General features: G+C 59.3%; 8 protein-coding genes and 1 non-coding gene across 9 annotated transcripts; 3 read left to right on the forward strand and 6 right to left on the reverse strand.

The window, feature by feature from the left end:
• Window positions 1–247: 247 nt before the first annotated feature.
• C8Q71DRAFT_861836 (GroES-like protein) lies at window positions 248–1504 on the reverse strand (the record flags this gene model as incomplete). Its single annotated transcript, XM_047927954.1, has 5 exons — window positions 248–637; window positions 675–1010; window positions 1075–1101; window positions 1150–1403; window positions 1465–1504. 5 exons carry the CDS (start codon window positions 1502–1504, stop codon window positions 248–250), a joined length of 1047 nt encoding a protein of 348 aa, XP_047774604.1.
• A 430-nt stretch (window positions 1505–1934) lies between these two features.
• Window positions 1935–3497, reverse strand: C8Q71DRAFT_305209 (GroES-like protein). The gene is made up of 4 exons (XM_047917689.1): window positions 3270–3497; window positions 2880–3208; window positions 2488–2823; window positions 1935–2419 (listed from the first exon to the last, which is right to left on the reverse strand). The coding sequence occupies exons 1-4, from the start codon at window positions 3298–3300 to the stop codon at window positions 2033–2035; spliced, it is 1083 nt and encodes a 360-aa protein (XP_047774605.1). The 5' UTR covers window positions 3301–3497; the 3' UTR covers window positions 1935–2032.
• Window positions 3498–4645: 1148 nt separating this feature from the next.
• Window positions 4646–5811, forward strand: C8Q71DRAFT_305280 (uncharacterized protein). The gene is made up of 5 exons (XM_047917690.1): window positions 4646–4842; window positions 4904–5143; window positions 5199–5382; window positions 5433–5670; window positions 5735–5811. The coding sequence occupies exons 1-4, from the start codon at window positions 4766–4768 to the stop codon at window positions 5592–5594; spliced, it is 663 nt and encodes a 220-aa protein (XP_047774606.1). The 5' UTR covers window positions 4646–4765; the 3' UTR covers window positions 5595–5670; window positions 5735–5811.
• A 140-nt stretch (window positions 5812–5951) lies between these two features.
• On the reverse strand, window positions 5952–6034 carry C8Q71DRAFT_t139. Its single transcript has one exon. It is a non-coding gene; the product is annotated as a tRNA-Ala (tRNA).
• A 2247-nt stretch (window positions 6035–8281) lies between these two features.
• C8Q71DRAFT_861838 (DSPc-domain-containing protein) lies at window positions 8282–8968 on the reverse strand (the record flags this gene model as incomplete). Its single annotated transcript, XM_047927955.1, has 3 exons — window positions 8282–8369; window positions 8422–8549; window positions 8618–8968. The coding sequence occupies 3 exons, from the start codon at window positions 8966–8968 to the stop codon at window positions 8282–8284; spliced, it is 567 nt and encodes a 188-aa protein (XP_047774607.1).
• Window positions 8969–9695: 727 nt separating this feature from the next.
• Window positions 9696–10796, forward strand: C8Q71DRAFT_305350 (uncharacterized protein). The gene has a single exon (XM_047917691.1). It carries the CDS (start codon window positions 9797–9799, stop codon window positions 10562–10564), a length of 768 nt encoding a protein of 255 aa, XP_047774608.1. The 5' UTR covers window positions 9696–9796; the 3' UTR covers window positions 10565–10796.
• A 2695-nt stretch (window positions 10797–13491) lies between these two features.
• C8Q71DRAFT_782753 (OPT oligopeptide transporter) lies at window positions 13492–16768 on the reverse strand. Its single transcript, XM_047924944.1, has 10 exons — window positions 16366–16768; window positions 16129–16317; window positions 15911–16076; window positions 15824–15858; window positions 15664–15758; window positions 15387–15611; window positions 15118–15330; window positions 14842–15062; window positions 14421–14789; window positions 13492–14366 (listed from the first exon to the last, which is right to left on the reverse strand). The coding sequence occupies exons 1-10, from the start codon at window positions 16504–16506 to the stop codon at window positions 13687–13689; spliced, it is 2334 nt and encodes a 777-aa protein (XP_047774609.1). The 5' UTR covers window positions 16507–16768; the 3' UTR covers window positions 13492–13686.
• Window positions 16506–17638, forward strand: C8Q71DRAFT_305473 (uncharacterized protein). The gene is made up of 2 exons (XM_047917692.1): window positions 16506–17488; window positions 17539–17638. The coding sequence occupies exon 1, from the start codon at window positions 16679–16681 to the stop codon at window positions 17477–17479; it is 801 nt and encodes a 266-aa protein (XP_047774610.1). The 5' UTR covers window positions 16506–16678; the 3' UTR covers window positions 17480–17488; window positions 17539–17638.
• A 2219-nt stretch (window positions 17639–19857) lies between these two features.
• C8Q71DRAFT_782775 (uncharacterized protein) lies at window positions 19858–21836 on the reverse strand. The gene is made up of 5 exons (XM_047924945.1): window positions 21225–21836; window positions 21152–21168; window positions 20675–21092; window positions 20553–20611; window positions 19858–20458 (listed from the first exon to the last, which is right to left on the reverse strand). Exons 1-5 carry the CDS (start codon window positions 21760–21762, stop codon window positions 20066–20068), a joined length of 1425 nt encoding a protein of 474 aa, XP_047774611.1. The 5' UTR covers window positions 21763–21836; the 3' UTR covers window positions 19858–20065.
• Window positions 21837–23208: the final 1372 nt, after the last annotated feature.

The following is a 23208-nucleotide window of genomic DNA, read 5'->3' on the forward strand; positions in this document are numbered from 1 at the left end:
GTCAGCGCCCGCAATCCGTCTGGCTTCCTCGCTGTTGTCCTGCTACTTCAGTAACACATGTTGTCCGGTGGTACGACCAATCTCTTACTAAAGACTGATCTTTTTCTAAGGTCGCACACGGTGTCAAGGCTCAGCAGCAGTAGGTATAGACGTCGACTATCGCTGTGTATTCCCCCCTCTAATACCTCAATCCTATCCTGACAGAATGTGCTAGGTATCACATGTGCTCTCAAGAATGGCCCGAAGTCTACACGACATCCTGCGTGAGCACGTACCGGTACCTCGCGTCTCCGTTGTGCGCTTTCTCAAGTGCAGTGGCCAACTCGCGCATCGGCAGCTCTTCCACCCAAGGCTTTATCCCCTTCTCAGTCGCAATCTTCAGCATCGCGTAGCAATCGATTTTACTCCCGACGAACGACCCTCCGATGTATGCTCCGCTAAAGACCAGGTCGGCGGCATGCAAGGGCGGCATCGGCTTGTCGGCGTCAGGAAGACTGACGGTGATGAACTTCCCGTTGACGGTCAGCATGCTTGTGTACGTCGAGAACGAGCTGTTTGGACTGTAAATGCTCGTGGTCGCGATGATAAAGTCCAGGGTGTCAGTGTATGGCTTGTGGAAGTCCTTCAGTCGTGGTGTCTGTGAGTGAACGACTATATCAGCAAATGTTCCATACCTCATTACCTATGTCAATGATATGATCCGCACCCAGTTTCTTCGCGTCGTCACGCTTGCTCGGGCTATGCGTGAAAGCATAGACCTCCGCACCAAGCGCCTTCGCAAACAAAATCGCGTAGTGCCCAAGGTCACCTATCCCAACCACACCCACCTTCGTGCCTGGGCCAACGTTGTTCCTCCGCATCGGCGAGAACACTGTCAGCCCTGCGCACAACATGGATGCCGCATCCTTCGACTCGATCGCCTCAGGGATCGCGAAAACGAAGCGTTCGTTTGCCCGGATAGCGGTTGCAAAGCCTCCCTGCGATGGCGAACCGTCCGGATGACGGTCGAGCTATGACCAAGATATAGCTTACTGAGTCAAGCTGTCACGATGTTGGAAAGAGTACGACAATTACAACGGTAGTCGTCGCGCCGGGGCAATACTGTTCGTTGTTAGACGTGCATCGCTTACACGTCCCACAGCTGTTCACCCTCCCGCCGACGCCGGCCCGGTCTCCAGGCTTGAACTCCGTCACCTTCGGCCCAACTTTCGTCACGATCCCGACGATCTCGTGCCCGACGATTATCGGTGTATACGGCGGGCTGCCCCATCCTTGTCGGACAATGTGTATGTCCGACCCGCAGAGACCACAGTGGGTGATAGCGAGCTCGACGTCGTCATCCTCGAACTTCTTTGGTATGAATGGGACTACTTCGAGAGAGGTCCACTCCGCGCGATTGGTGTCTGGCGAAACGGATGACCTGGTATCAACGAAGTGGCTTGGAGGATGGATGGATGGACTCACTGGTAAGTGCGTATCCCTTGAACTCGACCATAGTTTGCATTGATGACGGTGGATGTAGGCTGTATACTCAATGCTGAGGGAGAAGCAGAGCGAGCAGCAGAGCTCTTATATCGCGTCGCCCGCCTAGCCTTGCCCGTATGCCGCTTAACTGAGTATACGCACTGGCACTATGAATGCACTCCACAGGTTTCAACGACTTGGGGCTTCGCCAGCGCGCTTTGTATGGATACCGGAGGCCGCAGAGTCCCCGCTGACCATCGGAACCAGCTTGGCTACGGTGCGCATGTCATTCGTCTTGCAATGGCATGTCTTTGTGATGACTAGCGTTGGGCGTTGATTGGCTGAGGGCATCACGGACCTTCATGGACCGCCGTGTAGATCGTCGGTGCGTAACCTTGCCCGACTTCGCCGCGCCCTTTGCTCTGTCCTGACTCCGGGATCGCCAGTGTTTATGTAGAGGATCAAGCAGATGTCAGGGTGCTCAGACAGCACCAGTGCTAATAGTATAACTCACTCCGAGTTTGCTCTGAGTCTAATGATACATTTGTAGTTGCACGTCAACGAGTGCCTAGTACGGGACTGGCACAATATCCTGCTTCAGCACATACCGATACCGCACGTCTCCATTATGCACGCCCTCGAGCGCGGTCTTCAGGTCGCGCATCGGGAGCTCCTGCACCCACGGCTTGATGCCCTTCTCCGCGGCGACCTTGAGCATCTCGTACACGTCGCCCTTGCTGCCGATGAGCGAGCCGCCGATGAACGCGCCGCTCGTGAGCATGTCGAACGCGTGGAGCGACGGCATCTCTGTATCGATGTCCGGCAGGCCGACGTTCACGAACTTGCCGTGCACACTGAGCATGCTCGTGTACGTCGAGAAGGACGTGCCCGGGCTGAAGACGTTCGTCGTGGAGATGATCAGGTCGAGCGTGTCGTAGTACGGCTTTTGGTAATCCTATGTACGGAGCGAAACGGTCCATCAGTTTGACTGGATTGCGATCTGCGGATCCAGATTCATCTCACCTTGGCTCCGGTGTCGACCACGACGTCAGCGCCGAGCTTCTTCGCGTCCTCCTTCTTGCTCGGGCTATGTGTGAACGCATACACCTGCGCACCCAGCGCTTTCGCGAACAAGATGGCGTAGTGGCCGAGGCCCCCGATACCAATCACGCCGACTTTCTTGCCGGCACCGATGTTGTTTCTGCGCAGCGGCGAGTATACCGTCACGCCGGCGCAGAGCATCGACGCGGCGTCTTTGGAGTCGATCCCGTCGGGGATGGCATACACGAACCGCTCATTCGCGCGAATGGCAGTGGCGAAACCACCCTGCGCGGGTGTTCCATCCGGATAACGGTTGTTCTGAAAGGCTGTCAGTACAATAGACACGCACGAAACAGAACCGCGACACCACGTACAATCGTGTCGAGCGAGGAAGGGCAGTACTGCTCGTTGTCGTGCGTACACCTATTGCAGGTCCCGCAGCTGGCGACTTTCGCGCCCACGCCGACGCGATCGCCTGCCTTGAACTCAGACACCTTCGCCCCGACTCGCGTCACCTTGCCGACAATCTCGTGTCCGGCGATGAGCGGCGTATACGTTACGCTGCCCCATCCTTGACGCAGGATGTGCACGTCGGAGCCGCAGAGGCCGCAGTGGGTGATGGCGATCTCGACATCGGTTTCCTCGAATTTCTTCGGCTCAAAGGTGACCACTTCGAGCGAGCTCCAGGCAGAACGGTCTTCCTCTGCGTGAAGTAGGTGGGCTATCAGTACGAGCTTATGGAAGAATGAGCATTGAAGACTTACTGGTAAGGGCGTATCCTTTGAATTCGACCATCGCGAATGATGCAAGAGGGCACTCCTTCGTGGGAGCAGTCGCAGTGCGTAAGTGTCATTATATACTACCCATCGTCTTCGATGACGTTCGCCGCTTCTTAGTAAAAGACTGTTAAACGATAAGCAGGGCTGGCTGTCGCCGGTAGTGAAGGAGGGCTACGACAGTGTGAACGTCGTGGTCCACTGCTGGCGCGGACAAGCAGAGGGAAATCATCTTACCAATCCACTCGCCATTGTACTTACAGTCGGGTAAGTGGGTGGGTGAGAAGAATGCAGTCGAGAAGCTGCAGAGGGTGCCGGAACGTTGCAGCGGCAGCAACTGCGGAGGACGTGGCGGACATAAGCGGCGACTACACATGGATAAGTAACCTTGGTTCCGCTCGCTCTGCTCGTACATGCGCATGCCAGTAGTGCCTCCTTTGTTATTACAGAGCTCCTCCTCCCACGGATTAGGCGAAGGTTTCATGAAGGCTGTAGTTCCGGAATCGTCTGCATTGCTCGTGAGCCTCACGGTAGGATGTTTGGCGAATCTGCATTGCCAGATCTCCGTGGGCATATTCTTGACAGACACGGGAAAATTGACGGACCTAAAAGTGGGTCAACGACGGTTGAATGATGCATGATGGCCAAGGTCGTCCCAAGGTCGAACGAGTTTGCTTCTCCTCGTCGGCGATGGTGATGGGGAGTTGGGTGTCTGACGCTACCAGCTATCGCAGAGATCCCGGTATCCAAAGAGCAGCTGCAGCGTGAACTTAGTATTCATATTGTGAGCGGTTTTTGCCAGCAGTGATGACCGGCGGCCGCATGAGTCCGCATCGAGGAGGAGGGGGCGCGTCATACTTCCCACGCCACCGCGGTGTGGGCGCGCCCTTCGACGCGCCGCCATGGCCAACTTGAAGCGGTCCTCCTCGAAGCCCGCTACAGCCGCTGTTTCTAGGCTTCTGCGCGCCATGGCAATATTGCGGGCCTCCTCTACTGCATGTGTAGTCTATCTGAGAACTCTTAACAGCTCGGTTGCAAGCCGCCAGTCCAGTGTGGGTACAGTCCGACACTGCACGGTACTAAGGTCACCGAGTTCAATCATTGCTGCCGCCTCCAACGAACATAGGAACAGCTTCCATCCTTTATCAGGTACTTCGACTCTCAATGACTCTCAATTTGAGATCGGTGTGCTAATACTGAAGTGACGCTCAGACCGGCCGCCCGCCCTGCGGAACCTAGAGTAAATGCGGCAATCATCCACCTCTTACTCCTTAGCTGCGCGTCGACAACAGTCATGAAGCAAACGCACTCATTGAAAGGAGGAAGCATAGGAACCGGCAGCGAAGCGCCAACGGGAGCCTGCTTCTCCAGATGATGCGTGGCTCTACTAGACACGCGTGACCATACGGTGAAGTCTTCCTACCAGTTGCTCACATTGTCTTCCTGTCTCTCACCTGCAATCCGCAGGCTTGGACGCCACAGGTATGGCTGTGAAAGTCAAACGTCCACTCGGGACAGAAGGATCCGGCGTGTGGTCTACTCCACGTACAATTGTTTCTCGGTGAGTCGTCCTGCGCAATGACACGGGAGTAATCCCCGTTTGATTCAAAGTTGGGCCATAGTGCCGTCCGGGAGACAAACAGGCGGCAAGATCACGAGTGCAGAAGCACAGTGATACCGACTATTGCAAACGTTGGGGAGTCCGCAAAAGATCCCGAGGGGAAGCATATATATGGGTCGTATACTTTACGTCCCAACGTTCCTCCAGCCTTCATCTCCCGAGCGAAACAATGCTGCCTACCGTATTCCCGGACGGCACTGTGTGCGAGGACCCAAGCGGCGGCGCCACATCACCATATCGAGTCCGTGAGCGCACCCGCATACTTACAAGATTGACTTGATGATCGTCTGCCGTAGATCCATCACTATTCCTGGAGGCTATGGTGTTCGCAGAGACGTGGCAAGTTCCTCCTTCTCCAGGAAATGCAAGAGCCAGGGGATATTGGTACACACACCTCCGGAACGCAATACATCTGTAGTTTGTGCGGCAGGGCATTTCACAGAGACGATCAGCTGCACAGGAAGCACATTAGGGTCGGTGGTACGTGGTCCCATCGCATACGCGACATCCATGAGGCTGATACGGCCAAGCACGTTGTAACTTTAGCAGCGCCATCAGGGCATTTCAGATGTCCCTACTATGTGGGGACGGGGTATAAATGTGTTGTTGTGCAGTACTCAAGAGCGAGGGCCGTACACGTGGCAGAACCTAGCACTGCAGTGACTCTCATGTTGAATAATCAAGCAAACTGAGGGGACGTGAATGCGTGTCTGCTATGTATCTCACGTACTCGCCGCTGCGAGAATACGTAACTCCTACCGACTGTCAGTGAGTCTCGTCATTTTATTCATATCCGAGAACACTACGGAACTTACAGGTTCTGGCATGGCAGTGTAGAGATCACCTATATGAGACGAATATCGTCTTTCCCTACATCTAAGCTATGTTCGGTGTATATAACCGCACTCCGCGATGCAAAAGGTCGCCTCTCTCCGAGTTGCCTTCAAGTCCACCTCCACTATACCACCGGTACCTCCGCATGCGCGCGGCCCAAAGGTGAGGACATCCCTGATGCCTCTATGCGGCAAAAAGACACCCTGACGGTGCGCTGGACATTCAGGGAATTGAACCCTGGGCCTTACGCAAGTTGCGAGCTGCGAAGCGTACGCTCTGCCATCTGAGCTAAATGCCCGGTGAACAGAGGCTCGAGGTGCCCGTCCCGGATCCGGGGAGGCTTCCGACCCGGCGCCCCCTGTTGCCGCGCTGCTACCACCCGTACAGCTCTCACCCAGACAAAGCGGGACCGCCCGAAAGTCGATATGCTGCAGACTTGGCATGGCACCATGTCGCCCATGCGTCGCGGTATGCCAGGTGAGCCACGGTCGATATCCTGTGATCATACACTTACTACCATGTGTTGACATTGACAGGGCCGGTATGGGTAGATGCAGTCCGCAACACGTCCCCGTCACCCGCACCAGGCACAGAAACGGCCCACCAAATAGACAGTGCACGGCGATCTCGGGCACGGATGTAAACACAAGCAGACGTCCTGGACGCAACTGCAAGCGGCTACCAGGCGATTGGCCGTCGAGCGATCAGGCCCATGCTCGTCCGACTTGTCTAATGGATTAGCCCGCCGTACCAGGCCGTACCGCCGGCACTCGCGCCGACTGCGGGGAAAGCAGGGCCTCGACTGAGTCGACTCTGAATCTCAGGATGTGCCGCAACGCCGAGTTGCGCTCGTTTGTTGACGATCGAATGCAGAGGATTGTCTGCAGCTTGAAGGGCGGACGTGTGCAGATCCGTCGGGAACTTCGACTCTGTCACCACGCGTACGATCTGCGCCAAGGTGCAGTCAGCGTTCTTCCTTTCGGCGCATCGCAAACGAACTCTCACCAGCTCTGCTCTCGCGCCGATTGGATCAACCACACGTTCGAGGGAACATCTGTCCGTCCCACTACCATGCCAGGGTATCTACCACTCATGCAGTCGCGTGCTTCTCCGCCGGACTCCTTTCGTACTGGGTAACGCACAGTGCAGATCATCGTCCCGATGCAGCAACCCGAGTTCCTTTCTGCGCTGCGCAGGTGGCGCGCATCGGCCACAACACGGTAAGTCCGAGCCCGTGCAGAGCTCGAGGGAAGCCTCGGACAGTCCTCGTCCTCGACAAGGCCAAGATGCGCTCGGAAACGCAAACACCTCACCACGTCGCGCCGCCCACGCCGAAGCGAACCGCATCGTTCCGTCGACCATAGAACGCAGCGACCCTCCGCAGCCCCAGTCTGTCCAAACGCGCTCCCCGGCGATCGCAGCCTCCGTGCCTCGTCCGTGCGCGTATCCACTGCGCAGGCCATCCCGGCCTTACGATGGTGCGTCCTCACACGACGCATGACTCAGACTGGGACCTGGCACTGGCAGGAAGGGTCGCGGACGCGGACGAACCTGGATTGGTGGGGTGCGTCTCACCGGGGTCTTCCCATTCCGTCGCGTCCAGGCTGGATCTGCCAGAAGGCCGGGGACGGAGATGAGACGAGCTGTGAGCAAACTTACAGTACAGCGGGACGCACTGTATGGGAACGTTCGCGATAGCGACTTGGAACCTCCGTGCGCGTCAGACGATGCTTCGCGTTCGACGGGGTTCGATGTGGTACGGCGGACTTGCCCTGGGTGGTCAGCGGTGATAGAGTTTAGCTCGATTGAGGAACAGGCACGCACGCACCGACATCGGCCATCTCATTGCGATCGGCCAAACTTGAGACGCGCGAGCGGAACGCCGCTGCCATCGGCGACGACGCCGGCGTTGCTGCAGCCATGGCTCGGCGTGCGGGCAACAGCGCTGCAAAGTGCTAACGGGCACTGGGTGGCGTCGGTAGCTCTGCGTGTATCGTGCATTAATCTGTCGTTGCGTCTCACTCGGAACATGCTCGGATTACGAGTATAGAGAGAATACTATGAGCAGTATACCGACGGGTCGTATGATACAAATGGCAGTGGTGTCGCTACATACAACGCGCGGCGAGTGGGGTCCTAGGATGATGCATGGTGTTAACGTGAATAGTCCACAGTAAGCGAGGTGATTGTACATTTCTTCATGGATATAGGATTGGATGCCCGGGTAGAGGGCGGGTAATATGACAAGCGTATGGAGTATATGCGTGATGCGAGCAGAGGCGAAAGCGGCGCGAGACCAGACCAGGAAGAAGGCAATTACCCTCGTCAGACTGTACAATATGGAGGTCCTCCGGAATATGTGGATTTGTTCGTGCGTTTACGTGGTATCCTTCGTGGGGCTTTGGTGGAGTGCAGACATGGAGCCAGGCAATATGAGGGAGCAGAGCATATGCGAGATAGGTTGCAAACGGAGTAGCGGGGACGCGCCAGCGCGAGAGATGCAGACTGGGACGGGGATGGGATGGGATGCACACGAGAGGCCGCTCTACCGCGGCGTCGTGGAGGCCCTGCGCATAGGCGGGCGGGTGTCCGCGCCGACGTTCCTCCACCGCTTCTCCCACTCCTGCAGCGCCCTGCGAAACGAGATGAGCGCAACGACGCGCAGAAAACGCGCTGCACACGCACCTGACGAAGCCCGAGTTGGGCTTGATGCACGCGCGCTTGCGGCGGACGAGCTCAAACGCGGTCTCGTAGGTCATGTTCTGCGTGTAGATGAGGTACGCAATGACGATCGCCGCGCTCCTGCTCACGCCCTGCACGCGGAACGCAAAACAGCCTGCCGTAAGCACCCTGCTCGCGGAGCGGAGACGCACAGACGTACCTGCTGGCAGTGCACGAGCACGTTGACGCCCTTGCGGAGGCGGTCGTCGATCCAGCGGACGGCCTGCTCGAGGTGGGGCCGGATATCGGCGGAGGACGAGTCGAGGATGTCGAGGCGGTAGCAGTCGATGGGGCGGGAGCCGCCGGTGTGGTCGGGGACCCAGGGCGCGTCGAGGACCTGGACGAGGGCGGCAATGCGGTGCTGGTCGAGGAGGGGGTCGTCGAGGACGGCGGAGAAGGAGCCGAGGTAGAGGGCGCCGGTGTGGTAGGCGGCGGAGGGCGGGATGATGAGGTGCATGGGCGTGCACATGGCCTGCATGACCTCTGGCGGCAGGTTGTCGAAGCGGATCATGGCTGGAAACTGGACTTTGCTGGAATGGCGGGTGTGGCGAGTGGGACGGTGCGGACGAGGGCTGGTGGTGAGGATGGACGGACGGGCGGGCTTATATATGTTGTCGGAGCGGATGCGACACTCGCATTCCATCGACCGCGATCTAGATCCCTCCCGTCCCGGGCGCTTCCCCGCCCTCCACGGAGGCCCCTGCCCGATCCCAGATCTTATCGATCTCCGAGCCCCCTTCCTCTTCGGGACACGCTGCTCTCGACGCGCTCGCTGCCCACCGACGGTGACCGACGGTGACCGCCCCCTGCCCGCTGTCTGCGACGACCCCGGCGACGCCCGGCACGCCCGATACGATGGGGAATCCCACCGCGAGGGGCGGCGAGCGGCGGGCCCGGGGAGCCACCCAGCCCTTCCGTCCCACCAACACGGACCCGTTTCCGCTCTTCTGCTCCTCCTTCCACCGGCTGTCCGCACCACACTCCCCCTTGCATCCCCAGTCCGGCCACTCGTGGTCTGCTCGCTGTCATCTAGCCACCTGGGCTGCAGCTGTGGACCAGCCTGCACGCGTACGCCACCGACAAGTCCTGTACGGACCAACACAGCTGAGTGTGGCCCTGTTCTCTCTCGCCACATAATTGAACACCACCCCGAGCCGGACTCCACGAAAGGTGTCCGCAGACGCCGCCGCGCGCACGGTTCGACAGGGATATCCGAGCGAGCGGGTGGGCGCACTGTACACGACCCCACTGCGCCCGCGGCCCACCTATAATGACGTCGTGCGGGGTACACAACACGGTCGATCATGACCGACGCCCCGGGCTCTGACTCGCCGTAGCAATGCTCCGTCCACGCCACCCGACGGGGCTGTGCACTGCGATCCCGAGCTCCAGCCACCGCCAGCCACCGGCCGCGCAGCCACAGGCTCGCCCCGCTGCCAGTTGGCCCTTCCGCACGCTTCTCCAGATCCCATCCGTTCCCGCGACGCCCGCGATTGCCTCTAGCTCGCCGGTCGCGTTCTCTTCCCCCTTCCGGCTCTTACAGTTGCGGACCATCGTCTCGGGCTCGATCGCACCTTCCTTTCGCAGCCTCGGTCGCAAATCCGTCGGCCCCGCTGCTGGCCCCGTCATACGCCGTCCTGCCGCCCCCACGCCCTTTCGCACGGACCACCGGTGCATAACGCAGAGACCGACAAGTCGGTGGCGATCTCACCGTCTGTATCTCCGTGACAATCCTCGTCTGCATCCGGTCCCGCGTCTCCGACATCACGCAAGCATGCCCCGCGCGGTTCGAATTCGAATTTGGCCCCTTCTCAATTTGCGGTGGCGAGATCACCGTTGCATACATACATCTGAGATCTGGAATCTCATTTGCGGTGGCTTCGCGCGCAGACGGACACGCAGTGAATTCGTGCTGGCTACGCGTCTGCTCTCGACGCGACGGTCAGATCCGCTGTACTGGTATTCAATACTTGAGTGGACCACGGGCTGGTCTCATGCATGGATTGAAATATGCGCTATCGGAGTGCAGCGATCGGAAGACACGGCTCTTCACCTCGCTTGCCATCCTCGTCCTCAAGTGCCTCCACATCCAGGGACCTTCGCTTGACATCGACCAACACTGCTGCTGCACGGTCCAAACTCGGGCCCGGGCCTGCACAAGACTTGCGTGCCCAGATCGCAAACGTGTACCATCCATCTCACCGTTACCAGTCGTACGGCAAACTCAACGGCAGTTACGGCACACTATGGGCCTCGGCCAGCAGAACGCACAACACGGAACGCCCTGCGACCGCGCGCCTGAGTCTATCACTCGCGAAGCTTCAGCGCACTCGAGCGCTCGACCCGGCACTTGTCGTCCTCGCAGTCACCTGTCACCCCCGCGCTTCTCATCTGGCCGTTACGACAACCGCGTTTGGAACTCGAGAACCAGCCAGGGGGCCGCGTGCCAGGAGCATGAGGGGCGACGCGTGATGGCAATGCGAACTTCGTTATGCGTGATCATGACCGTGGCTCATCGTGAGATGCGAGTTTGCCTTTCTAGCTTCGACAGTTGTGCTGACGGTATTGGAAGCAACACTAGATCCGGTGCGAAGGTCAGGTTCGACTTCGATAAGAAGCGGTGGGGCCACTCACATACCAGCATTCTAGATCGCAAATGGACCCCAGAAATTTCGAACCAGCTTCCAAGGTCATCCCTGCGTACTCGTCGTAACGCGCGCTCGCAACAGAATAGAGTGGGCACAGCAGCGACGACGATCCTCCAAACTCGGACCCGCCCTTCGCACAGGCGCACGCGGGAATATAGTCCTTGCCGACCTCTCGGTCTCCGAGCTACACCCACTCGAGGCACGCACATCGCCGCGTGCACCGGCCGTGCGCCCGGGCCTATCAAGTGCTGCCCCTCCGAGGTCGCCATGAGGGCACCCCGGCCCGGCGTTCATTTGGGGTCGCTCATGTCCATCGAACTCGCAGCTGGAGCGCAATCGATCCTCCCAGCGGCTCGCGAGCGGGCGCAGCCCTCGTCCGAATGCGTGCGCGCGGGTCCGGTGCGTGCTTCATTATACGCCGTCTTCTAGCGGAGTGCACATTCAGCTCACAGGCTAGACCCACACGCCCGTGCGTGCTTGTGGCGTCCTGAGATCCGCATGCGGAGGGGCGAGCGAAGAACGAGCTGCCCGAGGCCCGTTACGGCAGGACGGTCGCAGGACACACCCGCCTTGACGCGCGGCCCAGCACGAGCCAGACGCTCTCGACCGCCCCGGGAAGACATGCTTACCTGGACGGGTGAGAGCGCAACTCAGCCGGCCAGACGATCCCCTGCCCCCAGCCAGGGATCCTCGCACACTCATCCACGTTCATCTCCCGGAGCGCTTGTAGGATCCACGAGAGTTTCCACGCCCGGACCTCCGCAGCCTCTGAGGTGTACGTGAGTGAGTTGGGCGAGGTGCCTCGTGCTGGACCGCTGATAGGCTCGTTCTCAGGGACAGGGTGAGAAATCGTGGCGGCGTTAACGGCCTGTGGACGGAAGCACTGACCTGCGGTGGGCAGGGCAGCGCTCCGTAAGGATCGGATTTCGACGCAGCCTCCGAACTGATGCAGAGTCAGTGTCGCTAGGCTTGCTACGCATACTGGAAGTGCAGTCAGCGAGGACACGGATTCAACCACTGCGAAAAGAGTCCTACATACCTTCTGCTATCAGTGGGAACAGCCGGCTTGTTTCTTTGGCTGGTGAGTACAAGAGTTATGCTGAACGCTGCTGATTCTCGAGACAGAGCTAAGGAAGAGCGCGCCGGCCCGGGGCTGAAAAGTTACGCCCGGCGCGATTCCATCGGCATGCCGTAGACTCAGAATGCATATCTGTTGCTTATTACAGTCAATCTCGGAAGAAGTTCCTTCACGCATGATTCAGGCCACGGCGTCGTCGTAATACATGGCGCACGAGATCAATGCAACACCAGTCTTCTCGCCGAGTGTTCGCCCGGTGCTCGTCGTATGTCGGCGGCATATCGGGTTCAGCGTATCCGTCTCTCATGCTGCAATGCACCGCGCGCGAGGCAGTCCTTCCACCCATAGACTGAGCAGTGCGTTGTCTATACATTCAGTGCGTAGGACAACTTCAGTCCGAATCATGTTCTCGACTCCCTCCACGCCGCTCTTCTCAAGTAACCCAATCATTTAGATCGGCCTTCCGGTATACAGCCGCGATACCGCTCTGAGCCGCTCTGCCGCTGGTCTATTGCACGAGCGACCCGAGCGTATGGAGACTCCATGCAACCCTATTCCGACTTTTGACAAGGCGTTGACAACTCGCCGGTCGTCAATCTTGTCGCATGGCTTGACTGAGCGGGTCGCTCGGCGATCTTCTATCGACACCCCAAGATACTATGGGTGTGTATCTACTCGGGTACACTATGATTGAGTCTCGATATTCCAGCTAGTATTCTCTCGTGTCTGATTTCTGTCATCTCGGTGAACGTGGACCTCAGGCCTCAGTCGTGAGCCACTGTTCATGAGGATGCTCATCCGTGGGACGCGTACGCTGCCATGAACTCGCTTTCGAATCGATCTATTCTACGGGCAGTCCATCGCGCAACGTACGTACTCAGCCCTGCGATTGAGCCTGTGTCCGTCCTCAGGATCGCACCTTCCCCTCACCGACAGCCCATCCACTGCGCGCGTTCGCAGACAACTCGAGCAGGCGGCATTTCGAAGCGGAATGACCTTGGCGCTCAGTATGCAAACGCACCGAGTCGCAGAGCGATCATGCGCCAAACTCGTGGAACCGACACGCCTGCTCGGGCACTCGAGGCCTTGTCGAAGCCCCCCCTGCTTCTCGGGAGACGGGTGTATTGAGTACATCCGGTCCGAGTGTTCATCTCCGCGTGGACGTCCGAACCGTCGCAGCCTAACGGTGTGGCTAGTGCCACTCGCCATCGCACTCAACGATTCTCCGCAGCACGCAATATGCACGCCTCGCTTTACAAAGACAGGCAACGCACCTCCATCGCAGCCGATCACACGCAACGCCATGGGCAAGAAACGGAAGAGGGGATAGAATCGATAAAACGTACTACTACATGCAGCATCGTCAGCGACGTATCCCAATCGTGCGTCGTGTGCATCGTGCTCTATATATCGTAAATCTATATGTACCTACTACCCTAACAGTGTATCCACGTACATATGATACAGCGTGCCACCAAGGAGAAGAGCGTCCCGTCGCAGAGCTCAGTCCGTAAGGCGCATACAGTAGTCCGGGTTCCCCGCCGGGTTCAGCGCCCAGTTCGGGAACGCGACCGCCTTCCCGCTCGCGCCGCCGACCGCAAACGAGTACACAAACACCATGATCTGCGTGCCCCCGTCGAGCGCGGCGCTCAGGAGGAAGTTGTACTTGCGGAACCAGCGCGGGCGGTACTTGCGCAGGTACCACTGCGAGAACACCGCGACCGCGAGCGACGTCATCCACGACGAGTTGATCCCGACCGACAGGTACCCCAGCTCCGCGACGACGACCGGCGTGAACACGTAGTTGAACCCCGCGCGCGGCCACAGCCGGTGCGCGATGAAGAACGGGATCGGCACCGCGAGCCCCGCGATGAGCATCCACGGGATGAACCCGTACCGCGCGCCCGGCGCGTACAGCGGCTTCGCGAGCGCGCCCCACGTGATCGCGGCCGAGTTGTACGACTGCACCTGCTGCCCGGACCACACGTTCGTGCCCTGCACGTCCAGCAGGATCTCGCGGTTCCCCGAGATGACCGACTTCATGATCACGTAGTTGAGCACACCCCCGACGATGCCCCCCACGGTCTGCATCAGGAACGTCACCCGCGGCGGCAGCTTCGTGTACTGCCCGAGCTTGAGGTCGCGCAGCATGTTCAGCGTGAGCTGGTACGTCTGGTAGCCATCTGCGAGCGCGCGAGGTCAGCCGCGAAATCGGTGTGCAGGGGCGCAGGACGTACAGAGCGTGAAGTACATGTTGGCGACGGGCTTGCCGGGGATCATCGCGCCGCCGACCATCTGGATCAAGAACTGCAAGCTCGGCTGGTAGCCCACCGTCGCATAGAGCGTGCCCAGGATCGGGACGAACGCCGTCGAGAAGATGAGCGCGACGATGAAGCCCCACCACGGAAGGCCGGAGTCCGCCGCGTAGATCAGGCCCATGCCGAGCGCGAACATGATCAGGAAGAGGACGAAGAACCACCAGAAGGGGACCTCCTTGTACACCTTCATCTTCTGGTAGTGCGCGTCCTGGCACTCCTGCGTGCGCACGTTCCGCACGACCTGGTAGACGTCCTTGAAGTGCCAGATGAAGAAGTGCGTCACCGCCGCTGCACGGAGCGTCAGCGACACCGGGGGGCACACAGAGGCTGGGACACTCACTGCCGATGTACGCCGTCCGCGAGAGCTGGTAGAGGGTCTGCGACGCGGCGTAGTACGGGAGGCCCTGCTGCTCGAGCAGCGTGTTGTTGAGCGTGAAGTCGCTGTTGAGGATCGCGAGCTGCTCGTACTGCGTGCCGTTTTCGTAGAAGAGCAGCTGCGACAGGAACGGGAAGTTCTGCGCGTGCCACACGTCGCGCGAGTAGCAAGCGCAGAACGCGATGCTGCACACATGCGTGGTCAGCGCGAGGGTGGACGCGCGGCGAAGGGAGGGCTTACATGCAGACGATGACACCCGAGTAGAGCGAGAGCTGCGTCGCGAGAGGCGTGAAGAGCGAGCCGATCGCGCCGCCGCCCGAACCGATGTAGTTCCAGTCGAGCGAGAGCGCAAACAGCCCAAGCCCCTCGTTTCCGGCCGCACCACCAAAGATACGGGTGACCCACGCGCTGTGGCGATCGGCCAAGCAGAAGATGGAGATACCCGTGAGCGTGCTGCACGCGCGCGGTTGTCAGCAATGCGAGACACGGCGGACAAGGAGGAGACGTACGTGGCAATGTACTCCGGGAACCACTCCCAGACGAAGATGCCGACGAGGACGCTCCAGAAGAAGACGCGGCGCTTCTTCTGGAGGAAGATGCCCTGGCCGCGGTGCATGGCGTCGAAGAGCTGGACCTGGGGCATGAGGAACGGGTAGACGGCCCAGGTCGGGTAGACGAGGTAGTCGCGGGCGAGCCCCACGAGCCCATAGCCGATCAGCTGGGACGCGATCAGGCTGTGGAGGTCTGTTAGGATCGCAAGGGCGCGGAGCTAGGGAGGAGACGAACGTGAAGATGCCAATCGCGGGGTTGACGGCGACGTGGTAGTAGAGGTCCTGCGCGGCAAATACGGAGATGGCAATGGCCTGGTCGGACGCGGTCGTCTGTCGTGACAGAGATAAGGACGGTCAGCAGACCCGTCGGGCCGGGTGCGGGGCTGGAGACTCACCGACATGATGCTGATGGCGACATGCTCCTTGATGTCTATGAGGGCATGTGAGTGATGGAGGAGCGGTGAAGGGGGTAGGAGACGCACTGAAGGGGCCGGGGTTGATGAAGCGCCAGAAGCGGTTGTCGCGGGTGCGCATCTTGTCGACGGCGTGGTTGGGTCCCGGGAGGGCGCCCTCGAAGGCGCGGCCGAGGATGAAGGCGAGGACCTGGAGGAAGAGGCCGGACACCTGGACGGTCTGGGGGCGGAAGTACTGTTGGGGGACGGTGAGGGCATATCGGGTGCACGAGAGAGAGAGGACGTACGAAAAGTTCGCCGAGGACGGCGGCGAAGCAGGCGAGACCGAGGCCGAGGAACCAGGTGCGGAAGGTGAGGACGGGGAGGGTGGGGTCGTCCTCGAGGGAGACGAGACGGAGGGCATAGTCCTGGCCGGTCTCGATGGGGCGCTCCTTGCCGGACGCGTCGAGATCGATGGCACGGACGTCCTCAGAGACCTGGGAAGAGGTTAGGACACTGTGAGGACGAGGACGAGGGACACGCACATCACCGACGGCGGCGGCATCGACGTGGGCGGTGTCGAGGACGGGGAGGTGGTCGAAAGGCCCCTTCTCGTCGACGACGGCGGATCCGGACTTTTCGTCGGTGACGGACAAGTCGGACGTCTTGCGCTGGATGGCGGCCATGTCTGGGAACAGCCCGGCCGGAGCGGCGGGAGATGGCGTGGAGAGAAGACGGATGCTCGGAGTGCACGCTCACGCGACCGTGGCCTTTTATGCCTGAGGCGAGGGCGGCCAAGGCACCGCATGAACTGGCCATTGCAGCGAGATAGCCTCAGGGCAGGGAACCGCGTGCACCATGGAGGAGGAGGAGGAGAGAAGCGCCCGTTATCAGCCACCGCCCACATGCTGCCATCCTCCAGCTCGATCAGGGCCGTCTCCCCCACATCCTTGGCACGCCGCTCCTCGTCCCGCCACAGCCCGCCACTCTGCTCTTATCTTGCTCCCGCACACGGCCACTGGACCCGGGCTCAGGCACTCTGTCCTTGGAAGATGTGCCTGGCAAATCACGACGCCCACCGACAGCCTGGGTCCACTCTATCTACCACGACCTGACTTGGTGGCGGCCTGTGGCGGCCTGGTGGCGGCGCCACTTGATCACCGTGCATGCCGCCGGTCGGCCCGCGAGCGTGCCCAGCTCGCCTTTCTGCCCTCTCCGTGGCCATCGCGCAACTCGCCATACATATCGCACATGACTGGCACAGAACGCGTATGGCGCGCAATGTCGTGCTCCTCCTCATCGTTGCACAACGCCCGCCGCATGTGGATCCTCATGGTCCCCGTCCGGTCTGCCCTGGGCCGCCCACTGCACGCGCCAGCATCCCAGCCAGACGTTCCTAGACTCGCCGCCTTGGCCAGCGTCCACGATCCCGACGACGTGATCATGAGATCTGCACAACAGCTGCAGGATGGTCCGCCCGAACACGCAACAGCATTAGGCTCACACTTACGCTCACTGCGCGTGTCACGGAGACCACGGTATGCGCGGACGAACAGCTTCATCGCGTCGCGGATGTCGGTTTGCACGAGATTTGGGCCAGCGCCACGCCGCGCTCTGCATGATCCGACGACGGCCAGCGACGAGACCTGCGGTCGGTGAGGTCCGTCAGTCCGTCCATTATCCTCTGTCATCAAGTCCTCCGGCTCACCCCACCGCAGATGGGCCTCGTACATACCGTCGACCCCACATCCAGTGTCGGCCTCGCCTCAGGAGTGTCTCGCCTCAGAACGGGTCCCGTCGAGGTCGATCATGCCGTGCTCCGACATTGTAAAATTGCCCCAATCGCCAAGGACGTACGTTGTCATTGCATGGAGTCCCTTATCTGCACTCACCACCTGCTTCTTGTCTGAGCATCCAGAAGACGCCACCACTGGCAGATCACGCTCGACGGTCCAAGGCGCTTGGCGTCGTACATCCGCTGAGCGTAAGTAGTACATCTGCCGCGAGGGTTGTATCCTGACAAACGTCTTGCAGACCATTCCATGTCGCTAGAAGCACTCGACGAGCGTTCTCTCGAGCGTCGGACGTACTCGCGGTACATAGTGCCACACAAAGTCACATACAGCAATTGGTCAGATCGCCGCTGCAAACGGCGCGCGGACGTACTGACGCCTCCGTCTCAGCTCGAGTAAACGCTTACGCCTCTTGCTCACAACGAGAGATATCGACAGAGCACGCAAGGCGCGAGCGGAGCTTAAAATACGTGCACTCCGAGTTGACCATCGTGCCGACGTCGATGTATGTCCTTGACTATTCTATGCCAATCGTCAGGAGGCGGTTCATCACATCAAACAAGCTCCCGCGCACCGGTCATATCACCTCTGGGCGCTGCCATCCACCGCGGCGCCCCTTACGCTGTAGAACACAGTGAGTCATGAAAGCCATGGCACCTATAGTTCACAGTCATCCGCACCTATCGCAGGGCACTTGTGGCGCTCCAGTACCTCCTTCCGGTTGAACACCCTCCCGCAGCGGGAACAAATGAGAAGACCCGGTGAAGTCGTCGTTGGCATCACAGAGCCGGCCTCGACGCGGGGACCCGGAGACGGTGGACCACGCGAAATGTCGTCCGTCCTGTGCTCGAAGGACTCATCATACGTGGTTCCATACTAGTAGGGCGAACGAGCAGATTCACCTCCTAGTGGATGCCTTCCCGGGCTTTTTCAACAAGACTCGCAGGATGAGATCGGTTACAGAAAACATGGTGCGTAGTATGTCTTCTTTCTTGGCTGATGTCTGCCAATACCGCGCCAAAGTACAGTGCGAATGAAAAAGTAGAATGAGAACGACGGAGCGCATCTATATGCGCAGTCGGCTTACGCGGGCCCTGAGGCGTCTGCCATGGGCTCCGCGAAGTCTTCGACGTCTACCCGGTATGCATCCTTCGCAACCGAATTCGACGCGAGTAACTTCCATGCCCCAGCCGGGCCCCACCCCTATGTAATGTCCAACCCTGATATGCATTCTGCACCTCTGTGTCCCTGCATCCGTTAGGCCTTTGCTACATCCCTATCACAGTCGCACTGCCTATCTTTACGGAGCGGCGGCAAAACCGTCTCCACTAACGCATCCCTGGTCCTTGCTGAGATTGGGCGGCACCACCTGTCGACACCGTAGATTTCGAATTCTCTCACCTACAGGGCAGGTCCCTGGCGCCGAAGTGCGGCCTGCGTTGCGAATGCCACAGTACATCGCGCGCAGACGAATGGCATCGACGTCGGCTCTGGGACTGGCTATCGACTGCTGCGGTCAGCGTCGCACTGCCCGTATCCGATAGCCTCGTCGAGGTGCGACGAGTTTGAACAAGCAGGATTCAGAGGCTGCCCTCGAGATCGCACATGAGCGTTTTCGGACCGGCCACGAGTTGATTGAACATACGCACCTCAATCCTCACGGATACCTATTGGCAGGAGTTGGCGTAGGGTTACATAGCGGCGCGTGTTGCCGCGATTAACAGAAAATGCAACCAGTGGTTTTACCATGCAGTGAAACGGGATCCATCTTCACTGTTGACGATGCGGCGGTCTTGTAAGTCTGGACTAGGACTAGTACAAGGGCCGATCTATATAGGATTAGTTCTAAAATAGAGGACCCGAGCAGGGGCATCTAGCGATAAGTGTGGACTCGGCGAGGTCTTGGACGTCCACCGTGCTGCACATCGCTGAATAGGCTCTGGCGCGCAAGTGTCCCAAAGCGCGCTGCAACCCGGGCCTCAGGACGGTCAGTTCAGGCTCCTCATGAAAGACGATCACAAAGACGAACCGCGATGAACAACGAATCGGCGCGTTCGTTCCTTCGAGCGCATCGGGATGCAGGGTACAATTAGCTTGAACAGTGACCCAGTTTGAATGATGGATGCCGAGAGCGCTTCCTTCGATGCGCATGTCATAGTGCCCTACACAGGGAGGAACCAGGAATACCTGCACGAGGCACTCCACAATGCTGCCGACGAGAAACGATCACGATCACCCCAAGGATTCTAGTGAGTGAGCCTCGATCCCGAACGATCGCCCGATCAATTCATACCATGATACAACACGTACTGTACATTTTGTCTCGCTCACTCACATGCCATTCCGTAGCCATCTGCATCAAGACCCAGCAGCGCGCGCGCACGTCCCCTCCATATGCACGCCTGCGCGATTTTCAGTCAAAGCCCTCGCCTCGGTTCAGCGAACACGCCCGTCAGTCCAGCACGATCTTCCCGACAGCCAGGTACTCGCCCTCCGGCCCATGGCTGCCCATCTCACAGATCTGTATCTCGTCCACGTCCCACACGCCCAGGCTGACGGGCACCGGCTCCCACTTCCGCCCACCTCCGCCTTGCGCCTTACCCTTGCCTTTCCCCCCGCCGTCGCCATTCGCTACGCTGGGCTCGGCGGCGTCGACCTCTGTGCTGACGAGCTCAGTAGAGCCGCCGCCTCCGGGCTCGTCGACGAGGACTGCAAGCGTGTCAGGCTCCAGCGCGATGGTGCGGAAGGCGTCGGATTTAAGGATGGAGGCGAAGGAGAAAGGTATGCGGCCCTTGTACTGGTGGCGCGGCTTGCGATAGATTGAATTCAGGACAGTGCAATGGAGCTGTTCGGGCGAGATGAGGTTGAGGAGTTGAAAGTTTTGTAGCGGCGAATGCCATCAGCAGCGCTCATCGAAATCAAGAATCAGAGGAACATACCTTTAATTCACGTTCCTCGGCCAGGAATCCGGCTTCCATGAACGATTCATTGACGAACACTACACAAAGTCATAGCCATGAGTATAGCGGACGACGCCGTTGCATGTGCGGGGCATACGCACCTGCCACTACCCTCAACCTCTCGGCCAGTTCACCCTCCTCGGGTGGTCCAACCCACATCACGTTGGCGCGCTTGATATTCGCCCTGAACCTCATGATGTCAATCCTACTCAGCTCGACCTGGAGCTTCTTCCCTTCAAGCAACTGCATGATCTGGGGCTTCAGGCTTTCCAGATGTGCGATCGCGCTCGCGAGCGTGGGCTTGTCTACCGCTGGGCTCTGCTCTGCGCCATCCGAAGCCGGAGCGGCCTCCGATTGCTCCGCGCTTACCTCCTTCTTGAGAGACATGACGCCGAGGGTGAGATGGAGCCTGCGGGCGGGTACGACGATGGTCGGGTCGAGACCGGCTATGGCAGGGTCCGCGGCAAGCAGTCCGTCTGTGAGCGACGAGATGGTCTTTTGCAGTTCTGCGTGATGACCCTGTGATGGGTGAATGCGTCAGTCGAGGGCACGCCGGGCATATATGCGGGTGTACGTACGATGGGAAGAGAGATGACTAGGTGTATGGCCTTTGATGAGTTCAGAATGAAAGACGGAGGCATGGGTACGCACAGTGGGTCAGTTGCAGCCTTGGCTGCCTCGGAGGCCGCTCCCTCCAAGGACGAGGAGCGCGAGCCTCGCTCGCTCCTTCCGCCTGCTCGCCTTCTCCTGCCTCAGCATCGATACGTGCTTCCGCCGGTGCGGCGCCCCTGCCCCTTCCTCTTCCGGGCCTCCTTCCGCGCCGCCAGCCCCGTCCACGCCCGCGTCCGCGTCCACCGCGTCCACCGTCGCCCTGGCTCTCTTCTACGGCGTCGACCTCTACCTCCTCCTCAAGAGGTATCTCGACGATCGTCGCGGTCGTCTCGAGCTCTTCGTACAGAGCATCGCCTTCCCCAGCCCCAGCGGCAGCCCCGCGGCCGCGGCCTCTTCCACGCCTGCCCCGTCCCCGGCCTCGAAAGCCTCTTCCACGGCCGCGTCCGCGACCGCCAGTCGGCGCAGGTGTCTCGTAGTCAGCAGGTGCGTCGTCCATGCGAGCGATGGATGTGGCGACGGGTCGGTGTTGGTGGTGGTGGAAGGAGAGGAAGAGAGGCCGGGCGAGCCTGGGCAGCATAGGCGTGGGGGCAGCGCGGCGGAGGCCACTTCGGACGCAAACCTTGAGCTTGCGCTGCCAGTTGTGGCGCACCGCGGCCAAGTGCGGGGCAGGAACGTGATCGTGTCCCCCATCGGGTAACCAATTTGACCGTCATTTCCATTTATTGCTCCGACATTCTCGGAACAGCCCGGGCGTACACACCTTATCATCCCACGATCCCCTACTACTGTATCGGGCCGGGATCTCGGCCACCCTAGGTACTCGGTCACTTGAGTCGCAAGACGTAGAATCGTGGCCGATGGCCAAGCTGACTGGTGTTATACCTTCTTACATATCTTATCTCATGTCCGCAAGTTGTTCTGGGCCCACATCGCAAGTTGCTCTTGCTGTGGTGGTGAATCTGAGCTGAGCTACCCCAATTTGGTAAGTGTCACATGACCCGATCATCCTCCTGCGACTCCTCTTCGGTCGCGCTGCATCCTCATGTCCCATTCACTCATTAGCATTGACCTTCGATCCTCGCTGCTGTCACAGAAGACATCTCTGGTGACTGGAATGACCCGAAGGCATGTACAGCGTCAGATCGATGTCTGAGCAGCTACTGGCAAGACCCCACGAAGATTGATACCGCCCGTGAAGTCATATTGAACGGCGGCCTCCTGGTGCGTGCATGGTCCACGAACACCATAGATGCTTCGCATGTGAGCACCTTATTTTGAGCTATTTGATTTCCGTCCCTAGCAAGGCACCTGAAGCAGGCTATGATCCGGGGGCAAACACGAAGACTACACCGGAGGATGTTGGCATTCCGCCGAACATTGCAGCGAGCGCGCTTCAATAGGTGAGTAATACATTGTCGCATCGATCCGTACAATTTCTGAATGATAGACAAGCAGTGAATGTCCAATATGGCCATATTCCGCCTGGAAGCCTTGCCTTACTATGTCCCAGGACCCCAACTGGCTTGCAGAAGGGCGGCGGGATGTTGATATGTCTGGTACGTACTCAATGAATGGGCGTAGCAGGTAGTGATGTTCGGGGCCGGGCCGGGCTTGGAAGCCCGGGTTTGGGCTGGGCTTTGGGAGGCTTGGGCTTGATATATCCAAAGCCCAGCCCAGTAGTAGGGCTCAGGCCGGGCCCGGGTCAGGCTTGGGCCCAAGCCCGGGCTCATAGGTGCACATACATCCTCACTGCAGCAGTAACTCCAAACACTATTTCCGAGCTGATTCTATATGCATTTAATGTAGAGAATACATATATGCTTCGTTTGTCTCTTATTCGGGCGAGCTGAAGTCACTACTGTGCTTATGCTTATGGCCCAGTGGCTAATCTGCGTCAAGAACTTCAACCACTGAACTCGAGGTGCCTTCAGTGATTACTGATAGTATTCAAGCAACGGAATACAAAGACTACAGCTTCGAACTTAACCAGTCAGAGTCACTATACATCGCTAGCTCAGCCTCA

The sequence above is a fragment of the Rhodofomes roseus genome, assembly GCF_022264815.1.
Source record: "Rhodofomes roseus strain CIRM-BRFM 1785 chromosome Unknown C8Q71scaffold_26, whole genome shotgun sequence".
NCBI classification, from domain to species: Eukaryota; Fungi; Basidiomycota; class Agaricomycetes; order Polyporales; family Fomitopsidaceae; genus Rhodofomes; species Rhodofomes roseus.